The sequence below is a fragment of the Rhodofomes roseus genome (genome assembly GCF_022264815.1).
Source record: "Rhodofomes roseus strain CIRM-BRFM 1785 chromosome Unknown C8Q71scaffold_2, whole genome shotgun sequence".
In the NCBI taxonomy this organism is placed as follows: domain Eukaryota; kingdom Fungi; phylum Basidiomycota; class Agaricomycetes; order Polyporales; family Fomitopsidaceae; genus Rhodofomes; species Rhodofomes roseus.
In genome coordinates, this window is record NW_025952958.1 from 812,132 (window position 1) to 823,496 (window position 11,365).

General features: G+C 57.1%; 5 protein-coding genes across 5 annotated transcripts; 2 read left to right on the top strand and 3 right to left on the bottom strand.

The window, feature by feature from the left end:
- Positions 1 to 36: 36 nt before the first annotated feature.
- C8Q71DRAFT_733716 (glycosyltransferase family 15 protein) lies at positions 37 to 2,389 on the bottom strand. The gene is made up of 15 exons (XM_047922349.1): positions 2,164 to 2,389; positions 1,873 to 2,101; positions 1,743 to 1,818; positions 1,551 to 1,690; positions 1,482 to 1,491; positions 1,400 to 1,430; positions 1,296 to 1,348; positions 1,195 to 1,231; positions 1,103 to 1,139; positions 989 to 1,051; positions 842 to 934; positions 683 to 783; positions 539 to 620; positions 392 to 478; positions 37 to 337 (listed from the first exon to the last, which is right to left on the bottom strand). Exons 1-15 carry the CDS (start codon positions 2,206 to 2,208, stop codon positions 291 to 293), a joined length of 1,131 nt encoding a protein of 376 aa, XP_047783680.1. The 5' UTR covers positions 2,209 to 2,389; the 3' UTR covers positions 37 to 290.
- On the bottom strand, positions 2,390 to 5,304 carry C8Q71DRAFT_733719 (phosphatase 2A regulatory B subunit-domain-containing protein). Its single transcript, XM_047922350.1, has 8 exons — positions 5,130 to 5,304; positions 4,563 to 5,070; positions 4,314 to 4,510; positions 3,404 to 4,260; positions 3,252 to 3,353; positions 2,937 to 3,192; positions 2,792 to 2,870; positions 2,390 to 2,730 (listed from the first exon to the last, which is right to left on the bottom strand). Exons 1-8 carry the CDS (start codon positions 5,151 to 5,153, stop codon positions 2,645 to 2,647), a joined length of 2,109 nt encoding a protein of 702 aa, XP_047783681.1. The 5' UTR covers positions 5,154 to 5,304; the 3' UTR covers positions 2,390 to 2,644.
- Positions 5,305 to 5,524: 220 nt separating this feature from the next.
- C8Q71DRAFT_698954 (uncharacterized protein) lies at positions 5,525 to 6,272 on the top strand (the record flags this gene model as incomplete). Its single annotated transcript, XM_047920044.1, has 3 exons — positions 5,525 to 5,609; positions 5,666 to 5,709; positions 5,763 to 6,272. Coding segments are annotated over 3 exons (639 nt in total), but the record flags the coding sequence as incomplete, so codon positions are not given.
- An 862-nt stretch (positions 6,273 to 7,134) lies between these two features.
- Positions 7,135 to 9,625, bottom strand: C8Q71DRAFT_213222 (citrate synthase). Its single transcript, XM_047917054.1, has 15 exons — positions 9,462 to 9,625; positions 9,347 to 9,406; positions 9,249 to 9,287; positions 9,125 to 9,199; positions 8,868 to 9,070; positions 8,574 to 8,815; positions 8,398 to 8,514; positions 8,254 to 8,332; positions 8,074 to 8,199; positions 7,905 to 8,016; positions 7,812 to 7,853; positions 7,682 to 7,756; positions 7,560 to 7,626; positions 7,475 to 7,504; positions 7,135 to 7,412 (listed from the first exon to the last, which is right to left on the bottom strand). The coding sequence occupies exons 1-15, from the start codon at positions 9,537 to 9,539 to the stop codon at positions 7,369 to 7,371; spliced, it is 1,389 nt and encodes a 462-aa protein (XP_047783683.1). The 5' UTR covers positions 9,540 to 9,625; the 3' UTR covers positions 7,135 to 7,368.
- Positions 9,626 to 10,322: 697 nt separating this feature from the next.
- On the top strand, positions 10,323 to 11,267 carry C8Q71DRAFT_853175 (Pre protein translocase subunit Sec66-domain-containing protein; the record flags this gene model as incomplete). Its single annotated transcript, XM_047926911.1, has 4 exons — positions 10,323 to 10,413; positions 10,477 to 10,869; positions 10,921 to 11,180; positions 11,241 to 11,267. The coding sequence occupies 4 exons, from the start codon at positions 10,323 to 10,325 to the stop codon at positions 11,265 to 11,267; spliced, it is 771 nt and encodes a 256-aa protein (XP_047783684.1).
- Positions 11,268 to 11,365: the final 98 nt, after the last annotated feature.

Sequence of the window (11,365 nt, forward strand, 5' to 3'; positions counted from 1 at the left end):
ACCCAACCTTTGACTGGCCAACAATGGGATTTCACGCTGACTTCACTTTCAGGCGTGCGCCTAGCAGCATCGTTGCCATGCCAGTGACTCCAGTAATAATCAGTGCAATTATACAGTCAGCCTTTGTGCCATTGGCAAAACACAGCCTTCACCCAATTAAATTTGGAGAGGAACATGTGTGCCCGTCGTCACCAACAGCTTCAAGTGTCCGTCCCATGGCAAGAAAATAGAATTAAGGATAGGCAGACAGTACGTATTGCAAGTACACAAGACAAGGACGAGGATACGGCTCAGAGCATCGCGTCGTATCGCTTCAAACAGCTGTACCACTCGTAGTCTAAACATCCACGTCAGTTACCCGGCGGCCAGCTAGGGACGAGAGAACACGCACCGAAGTTTTCCTTGGGGTCGCACCAACACTGGCCCTTGTGGTGCAGGTCGCCCTGTGGACAGTGCTGGAAGGGATTGTGCCGGTAACCTGCCAATAAACGCGGTCAGACATGGAGTGCCACGCTGGGAAACTCAGAAAATAATATACCGATGTCGTTGAAAAAGTGGATCTGTTCTTTCTTAGCGAGGAGTGCAGCGCCGATGCTGTGGACGGGTGCGTCGCCCCATCGCTTGGAGAGTATGAGCGTTAAGTCTGTCGTGTATATGCGTGGAGGGAGAACGGAGAGCGTACCTCGTAGTAGAAGCCGCCTTTCTGATCTAAGAAATCGAAGAACTTGGTGTACGCCTCGCCGCGCCAGAAGTCAAGGTCGCCGATCTCGAAGTTACTCCAAACTGAACGGATCCATGTAAGCACTGATTCCCTAGCACACGAATGTCGCTCGCTACGCACAGTGGCAGTTGTTGTAGGTCTCGCCGTTGTCGTCGGAGATGAAGGACATAGCATTGCCTGGTGGGACGAGGTCGGAGTTGTTGTGGATAAACTCTGGTTCATGCGGATCGTCAGGAGTCTATCATACCAAGAACACGGGTGTCAAACCTTTCACCGTATCCCAAAGAGTAGGTATCGTCTTGGGATACTCATACAGAGAGATTGTGAAGCCTGGAACGGATGAGCAATATCCAAATAGACGAGTGCATAGCGAGAACTGACCGTAGACCTTGTTGCCATCTTGCATCACTCTGAATGGCTGTTGCGGACGAGCTGTCAGTAGTGCCAACATATGGCATAGATCGAGGACTCACATCATAGTGCAAGTCACAGAAGAAGGTGACGTCGGGCCTATAGCACACATAGACGAATACTTAGGACGATATCAGTCTGATGAGAACGACGATATGCGCACTCAATTCGCCAGTAGTACTTATACTTGGCAAGCAGTTCGTGCCGGTAGAAGAACTACACAGCACATTAGTCAAGCTGTTTCGCGTGAGTGAGTCGCTGACTTACACCTGAGTTGAAGCGGCACATGTTACGGTAGCTGAAGTACAAGGGTCAATGATATCTCAAGGGGTCTAGGCATTGAACATACGGTACACTCCCTATGCGAGAGGCGGGTACTTTCAGACGAAGCAAGGCACACGAAGGAGATATGACAGACCTCCGTAAATGACCTGGTCCTTGATCATCTGTTTGCGGGCCTCCGAGGCCTTCATCTCGTCGACCCAGGAAGGTTGATACCAATGGTCATGGGGAATCAAGCCGAACTCGACTTTTGAGTCAGTGATCTCGAGAATCATGCTGGAGCGGTCGTGTAAGGGACGCATAGAAGAGCCATGACATCAATACGCACTTCTTGAACTCGTCGCTGAATGGCTCCTCGTTCAGGAAGACGTATGGGTACTTGTACTGTTTGTTGAAGCGATCCTCTGCGCGGACGGCATTCGAACGAGTGATAACTCTGCACATGAGATTACACGCACCGTTCTGTTTCACGCTGCTGACAATGCCGCTCAAGTCGCTATTCCGCGCGAGCAGGATGAAGGTAGCGTTCACCCTCTCCGGGTTGCTCGAGTAGTTAGCTCCAGGCGCAGGGTACGTCTCATACGTCTTTGAGCCTGGCGCGTTCTGCAGTTGCTCCTTGATGCGCGTAATGGAGGTAGCCCGGCCATACTCCTCGTGCGAGAAGCTCAGAATGAAGTGCAAACTGATCTACGGCGGGACAGTCGTGTCAGACATGCTGTGGCGACTGCGAGACACGGCCCAGGACGTACAATGATGGCCAGCACCAGTATCACATAACGCATGGGCGTCATCATGTCGGCGACGAGTCGACCTCTGTACGAGGACAGCGGGGACTACGTCGGGGCAGAGGGACTGGCGGAGGGCGGGATGGAGGTGGAGGACTTGAGAGAGCAGCGCTTCCGAGTCGGCCGCTTAACTCGGTGGCTGCTGCGCCTTCGTCACTGCGCACTCCAGATTCCGATCGCATGTTCAGCCGTCCCTCCTGCAGAACGCGCAGTGTGCCCGAGCACGTACATATATTCCAGGGACTGTACATCATGCGCAACGACAACATGCACAGTACAGAAGTGAGAGACGATCCGACAGCCGAAGGGGAAGACGGATATATCGACAAGGAAGCGGTGTAGCAACAGTAAAAGATGTATGTATGTCGCGTTTGGATGACGGACTGTCCGACTACTGTATGCGCAGTCTAAGTTATTCACGAGGCGAGGCCTAGCCTGGGCCGCCTTACGACCCGTTCCCCAACCCGTGAGTAGGCACGGCGTCCTCAAGACTCCTGTGCGTCCGGAGATCATGCAGCACTGTCGGATCAACTGTGATGCACAGCGTACTCCTCGTCAGCATAGTCCGCCGGAAGAGAAATGCCACTCTTACCTGGCAGCGCACTTTTCCGCCTCGAGTGCGTGCCCACTCCACCTGGTGAATGGTCCACGCCCACCTCAGGGAAGGGACGCTAGAGCGGCATCTCCAGTCAATATTCATGCCATCCGGCAGGACCATCGCGAGCAACCGCGCTTACATCGAGTCCAGGATCAGCCATGGGCACTCGTTCAATCCCAGATTCGTCCAGCTCGTTCAGCGGGACCTCCGCATCAATCGACACCGCATTCAGGTCGATTGTCAGGTCCATGATTTCCTGATCGTCCACAGGCGGTGGTGGGGGCGGCGGCGGGACGTCCACGTACCCTGGCGGCAGTTGCCCGCCGCAGTTCTTGAGCGCCTTCTCCCGCAGTTTCTGCCACTCTTCATACCGCTCGACTGCATGTCGTTGTTCGCTAGAGTTGGGCAGGAGACGTTACTTTGCGGAAACATCAGGAAACCCGCCGGGACGTACTCGACTCTGCGTTGCTTGTATTGTTGCATTGCTTCATCGAACAGGTCTGGGTTGATCTCCATGAAGAGCTTCAGCGCGTTGTACACCATCGCGTGTATCGTTCTGGATAGGGCATTTAGTCAACGACTGCATCGTCTCGGCCTGGCACTCACCGGTTCCAGTGCGATCTCGAGTTGGTGTACAAAGCTGGGAATACGATTGGGAGGATGACGGCCAGGTTGTCACTCATGAGGTTGACGATGTACTCGTTATTCCAGTACATCAGCGCTCGCTCCGCCACCTGGAAGTGCTGGCTGTTGATACACCGCGCCAGCTGCTGGAACAGGGGCACCTGGATCTTCTGGAACTCCGCTGGGTCTATCACGTCCAGGACTTCCTCCATCTCGCTCAGGAACATGACCTCTTTTGGCGAATTGACCTTCGGCCAGTACTTGAGGAGACCTATCACAACATCCTCGGCCAGCGCGGCGTCTTTCTCCAGGAACTGCACTACGCAATACGCGAGTTGCGGGTGGTACATTGCCAGGCTCTTCACCTTGTGCAGAGGGAGGAGCACGCGCATGAGGAAGGATTTGTGCTCCTCCTTCAGGGGTAACGCGAACCCGTTGATGATGGACCCTAGGATCTCCAAGAGCTCGGCGATACCATTGTGCCTTTCCGTCTCGTAGATGAAATGGAAGAAGACGTTGTTTATGCTTCGTCGAATGGGAGCACGGAGGTTGAGAAATTTGCCGTAGATGCGGTGAAGAGTAGTCTTCAAGAAGTCGCGCTCCCGAGGATCCTCCGAGTCGAACAGCTCGAGGAGGTTGAGTACGAAGTTTTGGTCGATGTATCGCTTCGCGAGGTTGGTGTTGAAGTCGGGGCTCTCGACGAAACGGAGGAAAAACTCGTAGACGATCTTGAGATGCGGCCATGCCAACTCAAGGACAGGCTCATCCTCTTCTGGATCGAATGCATCTCCTGTCGGGTTCACAGGTGGGGGTATAGCACGGAATAGGTTGGTAGCAAACTGGATAGCAGTACATGAATATGCGCAGCGACGACACAGTCAGGGCCACGCACCATCTTGACCACCTCAGGGTATACGGTTTCGGTGATAACACCGCGCTGCGTCGTGATGTACTCGAGCATCTCATGCAATGTCTGCGTCTTGATTTGCTTGCCCTTCAGCTCCGAGTTCGTATCGTTGAAGTCGAACAGAACACCACACTGGTGCAATTTCTTGAGGAACAGCTGCGGACGCTCGCTGGGCGGTGTTTCTGCACGCGCTCGCTCAGCGATACATCTGGATAAGAGGTGCACACTACATACCCATAAAAGGTGCCAGACGTTCAATCTCAACCTTCTCTTTCACGACAAACCGGCTGCTTCTCTGCTTCCTAGGGGGCTTGCCCACCATAGGAATGGTGTCCTTCGGGCCGGTCGGGCGCAGGCGGTTGAGGTTAGCACGGGGAGGGGTAGTTGGGCCACCCGAAGACTCGACCACGAACGGCTGTCTTTCCTGCGCGTCAGCCGAGGCGTCGGGGCTGACGACCACGATAGGCGGTGCGGGGGATGCCCTGTCTGCGCCCCCATACCTTCGATCGCTGCTCTGAGACGAGATGGAGGCGGTAGATGCACGACTGATAGAACCGTTCACGGACGAGAGCGAGTGACTGCTGTTGTTGACATGGTTGAGGCTCGCAACGGCCGAAGTCGGCTGCGGTAATGGTTTCGCGCTGTTGGGTGGCGGGGGCGGAGGCGAGGCGTTCGCAATTGCGCTCGCAGACGGCTTAGCCTCCTTGTTCTTGGACGTCGAGTCTTGCGATTTACTGCGAAGCTGCGGGACAACGGTTCGGACTCGACGCGTGCGGAACGTGTGAGATTAAATGAACTGACCAGTGTCTTCTTGAGGCCCTTCATGGTGGTCGGCCGAGAAAGGGGGAAAGCGTATCTGGAGGCTGTGTGCTGGCGGAGTCAGAGTGTCGACCTCGTCGTGCGGAGGGTGGTCGACACCGTTGAGTGTGTCGAATACACTGCCAGAATCGATGAGCCGCGAGAGAGCGAGTGTGACCATAACGGCTGATCGCGTGACGGAGGCGCGTTCATCTGTCACGCTCGGTTACCAGATGCGCGCTCCCAGGCCGTCTGTAGCGCAGCATCTCTAACTCACCCAGCACCGCCGTCGCCAGTCCTCCTGCTCCCTCCTCTCCCTCCCACTCCTTCGCTCGACGCCATGGCCGGTACGTGCCTCCACGCTCTGATCAACCCCTCGCTTGCTCACGGCGCTCGTGATTACAGCCATATACACGGTGTACACCTCGCCGAACCATCCCCCGATACCAAACCATCTGCCAACGCTCATCGTGACGCCCCATGGTAAGCACCGCTCGTCAAAGGTCACCTGTGCAGGCCATTGATATCCCGCGCTCAAGGCCAACCGACTAACATCCTGTACTCGTACCTGCATACGAACTTCGTGAGCGTGATGAGCTCGCACACGAGGCTGGGCCGCTGATACATCGGATTCAGAATACCGAGAACTACCTTCTTACCCCTTCGCCGCAAGGCGATCTGTGCGTTGCGAAGCTCTTTCCTCCGCGCCAGAATGCCAACGGAAAGACGACTGCGTCGGATCCCGGACATCAGCACCAGGGCTCTACCAGAACTGTCCGCTGCGAGGCATCTCGCAACCTCAAATGGTCGATTGCCAACACCGGAGTTCTGTCACCCATCTACAAGCTTTCTCTACCATCTCCAGACTCGAGCGACCTTCCTCTGTTCCAGATATCTAAGCCTAACCCTAATGCAGCCTTCTGGAGCATGTTCTACTTCGCGTATGCTGGTCACAACATCCCGCCCAAACGAATCGAGTTCGGCAAGATCATGAAGAACCCACCAGGTCCGAATGGCGGTGGTACACGTATCAGCATCACTGGTAAGACCCCGGAGGAGAAGGCTGTGTGGCAGACTCTCGGAGAAGGAAACGAGGACTGCGTCGAGTGGGTGGTCCTCTGCGCTGCTCTTAACCTACTCGAGTGAGTGCAGATGCCTTTCCGCTATCTCTTCCAACTCTGGAGCTTACCGACAATGCAGCGACGAGATTATCAAGGCGGCCGAGAAGAATCCCCCACCGCCATCCGCGCCCAGTGCGAACGGCCATCCCCCGGCAGGCCCCGGTGGCCGTCCTGCCCCAGTCGCCCTCCGTGATCCCGGTCCCGCATTGTCAGCGATGCCCGGCCAGCCCATGCGGGCGAACACCATGCCTCCCCCCCAAGGCCAGGGCCCTCCACCGATGCGCGGGCCTCCCGGACCCGGCCCTCATCCTGGACCCATGCCTGGCGGTATGCGAGGACCACCCGGGCCACAAGGTTTCCCACCTCAGGGCGGTCCGCCACCAGGTCAAGGATACCCTCCACAGGGCCCTCCTCCCGGGCCTGGAGGCTTCCCCCCGCAGGGCCCGCCGCGCGGTCCTGGTTACGGCGGTCCCCCACCTGCGGGCTTCGCTCCTCCCGGGCCTGGCGGCTTCCCTCCCCCCGGCCCTGGACAGCCTCGGCCGGGTCCCCCGGGGCAGCCTGGCGGCTTCCCTCCGAACGGCGCGTTCGGTGCACCAGGGTCGTATCGAGGCCCGCCGCCCGCGACCCAGGGTCAGCCACCGCGGCGGTTCTAGCGACGGAGGCCCTGGTGGCTATTTGCGGACAGTTTCACTGGTATTGGGTGCAAGTGCTATTCGAGAACTGGTATACCCTGTATACACCTCGTTCTGGACATCCTTCGTATCATCTTTCCGATGTCTTATTATTACTGTTCCTGTCTGTACAGCGCCCATCGTCTCTTCTCTGGCCCTCCTCCTTGGCCTGATACCGACTCTCTAACTCTGAATCCTGCTTCGTTCGCCCCGTTTCTTTACCGCTCGTCCAGCCCCCGGTCTATCTCCATACTCACTCAGACTGCTCGCTCGCCCGTCGCTCAGGACTGTGCAGAGAGACAGCACGCAATGACGTTATGTATAGTACACACAACCGTTCCCGAATGACCTCGTTGCTTGTTAGTACATGGCCTCCCCTCGAATCCCCGAAGATCCGCTCGCACTCGCATACCCCATCTCCTACGCCATATTTATAATCGCTAGTTCCCCTCATGAGCTCTTCACGAGAGTGTCGATCACGTCCATAGACAGTGCTGCACGCGTACCCGTCAGCATCGAACCGAATTCCAATGAAAATTGTGTATGTAATACTCACATTTCGGTCGCTCGATGGGCAGCCCGAGTGCTGTTCGGTGCGTCAGGGGGATAAGCAGCTTTCGTTGTGCATTGTTCGTGCTTACCTCGGGCCCATACGAGTTGGGTTAGGCAACCTAGAGCTCTCGACACACCGAAGATCACGGTATAATACTGAGTGTTTGGGCAATTGGTACATGCCGGTGGGATATACGGCAAAGGGGCGTACCTTGAACTGGGTCAGGCCATAGTGGTACAACACGCATCCGGATGCAGCATCCACATTGGGATACGGGTTCTTCGTCTAGGAGGACGACACATTAACGACGAGGGTTGCATCGCAATGTCGAGTCACCAACCTTGCCGTGCTCCTTCAACACACCGGGGGCAACGTCGTACGTCTACATCGCCCACAGTCAGACACCAGCCACACGAGTCGTCCAAATACACACCTTCTGGACAAGCTGGATCACCGGGTCCTTCAACAACTCCGGCCTCGTCTCGCAGAACTTCTGGAGCGCCATAAACCGAGGATCCGGGTTTCTCAGCACGCCGTGGCCGTAGCTATCCCACCGACTATCAACACCCTGCGACAGCATTATGAGAGCGCTACGAGCTCACCCAGGCACTACCTGTCCGCTCTTGAGCGTTCGCCAGAGGAACTCCCTGATGTCGTCGTGCGAGACGTTGTCGCCGATCTCCTTCTGCATGTTGAGCTGCCATCGGAGGACTTCCTGGTTGGCCAGGCTGGACTGCCGTGAGTCGCGTGGTCCAGACAGATTGGGCGAGGGTTTCGCTTACCCGTGCAGCGGTCCTGCGAGCGCGAACAGCGCGGCGGAGTACGCTAGGTATGGATCTGAGAGGGTCGAACCGACAAGGTCTGTGGATATGAGCATCAACATGTTAGAACAAGCTCTCTAGAGACCGATGAGCAGAGAAGCTTACGGGCTGTGTGTGCAGACGCGTTTCCACCTTCGTGATCGCCGTGCAGTGCGATGTACAGTCGGAGGTACTCGGTCAGGTCGTGGTTGTTCCCGTATCCAAGCATGTTCACGTAGTTCCCTGTTACATCGTGCGTTGAGCTCCTCCCGCACGCCCTGGATTGAGAGCTTTGTGCGCACCGACGAGATCGAGGTCCTTGCTCACTCCTGGGATGGGTTGACCGGGGTTGTAGACATTGCGGTATATCCTCGCCGCCAGAGCGGGCAGACGCGCCAGAAGGTTCATACTATCCTCCAGCGTATGCGCCCAATACTCCGTTTTCTTGATCCCCTGCTCATACGCCGCAGCGAACTTGCTCTCCTTGTTCAGCGCAGCGACGCCCATGCCCAGCTGCGTCATCGGGTGCAACGTCTGCGGCAACCTACAGCAGTCTCAGAACCCATGCCCTTGCAAAGCGGAATGAACGGACGCACGCGTCGATGAGCTGGACGACATAGTCGGGCAGCTCACCTCGCTCTGCGAGCTCGCGCGAAAGCTGGCGGGTCTCGGCTTCTGTCGGGACCTTACCGGTCATGAGCAGCCAGAGCATGCTCTCGGCGATGATCTCCTTGCCTCCCGGGGCGGCAGGGAGGACTTGTTGGCAGTCAGGGATGGAGAGACCGTGGAACCGGATGCCCTGTAACAGCAGACGTTAACGAAGTGTGAGCTGTCGAGATGTGTGTCTGCGTACCTCCATTGGGTCCAGGACTGAAGACTCCCAGAGCATGGCCTTGAGGCCGCGCATACCGCCGATGACATGCTCGACCTAGCTGCAGTGTCAGCGACTTGTGACACTACTTGACCAGGTTTCTGACCGTGACATCGCCTATGACGGTCTGCCCGTGTTCCGCTTTCTAGAAGTTATCGCGCAGTCAGTGACTTGGGTCTTAGCTCCTAGGGGCTAGTCACGAACGAGCTGCTTAAGGCGAGCTTGCTGCGCGGGGATGACTTCTTCGAGTGCCTCCCGTATCGTCTACGTGCATGTCCATGAGTCGAATGCTCCTGGACCTGAACAGAGGGGAGCTGACCTTGGTAGATGCATACCGTTGGCTGCTGATGCTGCGCCGTGCGACGGACTTGAGTGGGAGGGAGACTCGACCAAGCATGACAGGGAGCTGATGAAGGTCGCGCGTGAAATGCAAGGGGCGGTTGGGACGCGAACAAGAACGAGCGGGGGCTTATAGGGAGCTCGGCAGCTGGGCGCGTACCCCGCTTGGGATACGGGGTGTAATGCGGGGGACGTGCCGCATCGGACGAGGGGATCGGACCTAGCGAGATCTCACACACCGGCTACGACGGGTAGTCGACTGCCGGCGCCGCACCGAGCGATATTCGAGCGGGCGGGGCGCATCACCGACGCCTTCCTAGTTTGTACGGAACCGCGCGGCCTAGCACCTGGCAAGCGACGGCGTACGTACGGGATCGCTGGCATTGTGCGGGCTGTAGAGGTCATTGAGAACGCCGCTGACCTAGGGGAATACAGCGACCGCCGCGTCGTTCCCGTTCCGAAGGGAATCACAGGACCGTGGACAAGATCATATCTTCTTGCTCTCATGACCTCTCCCAGCGTGTCTGGCCCGGTATGACAGCATATCCTGGATGCCGGTGTCCTGGAGTCGTCCCTGGCAGCATTCTGCAATCTGTTCAGCCGTCTATGTTTACGACACATCAACAGACCTACGAATGAGCTGCACTGGCAGTGCATGCAGTGTGCAGCCACCGAGACAAACGACGAAACGCGGATGAGGCCATAGACGCCCACCCAGAAAGGCAGTTCATGACACGCGCTGTGCCACGACGCGTCCGACGTGCCAGCAAATCCAGCACAAAGCATCAGACTTGCATCAGACCGCCGTCCTCCTTGCCTCTCCTCCCTCCAGCCATCGACCATGGCGTCGATACTGGTCCCCATCCTCTACGTCGTCCTAGTCTTTGGCGGTCTCTGGGCATTCAGCTCCTGGTACAGAAAGCGCAATGCCAGTACGTGCGCGTCTCAGTCGATGTAGTCACGGCCACACACGTTGACATCGCGCACATTCGCAGCCCTGGTTTACGAACCCTACTTCACGCAGCATCGCGAACGCGATCTCTACATATCTCTCCTCCAGAAAACGGACCCGCCGGCTCCGGAGTCGCTCCTCAAAGCGGCCCTCGTCCGCCGTGCCATGACGGACGTCACCCGCATCCTCCGTCTCCGCGAGGACAAGCCCGCTCTGCAGATTCTCCTCCAGAAAGGCTCAATTGGCGATGATCTGTGGAACAGCCTGCTCAGCGCAGAGAAGGAGATGGAGGCAGAGCTTTTGGAAGTCGCTGCAGAGGCAAACTCGTATGTCGAAGGCTGGGGTCAAGTCATCTTCCAGACCGCTTCCGAGATGATGGCCAATGAGCGTATGCGATCGTTCCTGGAGCGCATCCCCGCCCTGAGGGTGGAGAAAGGTCAGGATGCACTTATTCAGGCGCGAATTCGCTACTGAGCATGACCTGCAGAACGCAAGTACGGCCGGGTGTCCTCGAGCTCTCACCGCGCCATTGAGCCCTCTACTCCTGCCACGCCCGTTACTCCTGCATCGGCGGTACCCACTCCGGTGTCTGCTATTCCGAAATCACCTGCCACGCCGGTGCCCCCTACCCCTGCATCTGCCGTGTCCTCAAGCAGCTTGGCCCCGCCGAGTGCTAGTACCGAGAACTTTGCGAGCGACAGCGAGGGCCCCGGTTCTCCCGCGTCGCCTCGCTCTCCGTCGAAGTCTGTGAGTAGTGCTCACCTACGCTTCCTCCGAACACGCAGCTCATCACACACACAACAACAGTCAAAGAAGGCTAAGAAACGAAAGTAGATATACAGTCATTATTCCTCTCGATGTTCACAGTAGTCGTATCGCAATAGGGTCAAGAGCATCGTACTCTCGTCTATGCGGGTCATACAGGGGTAATG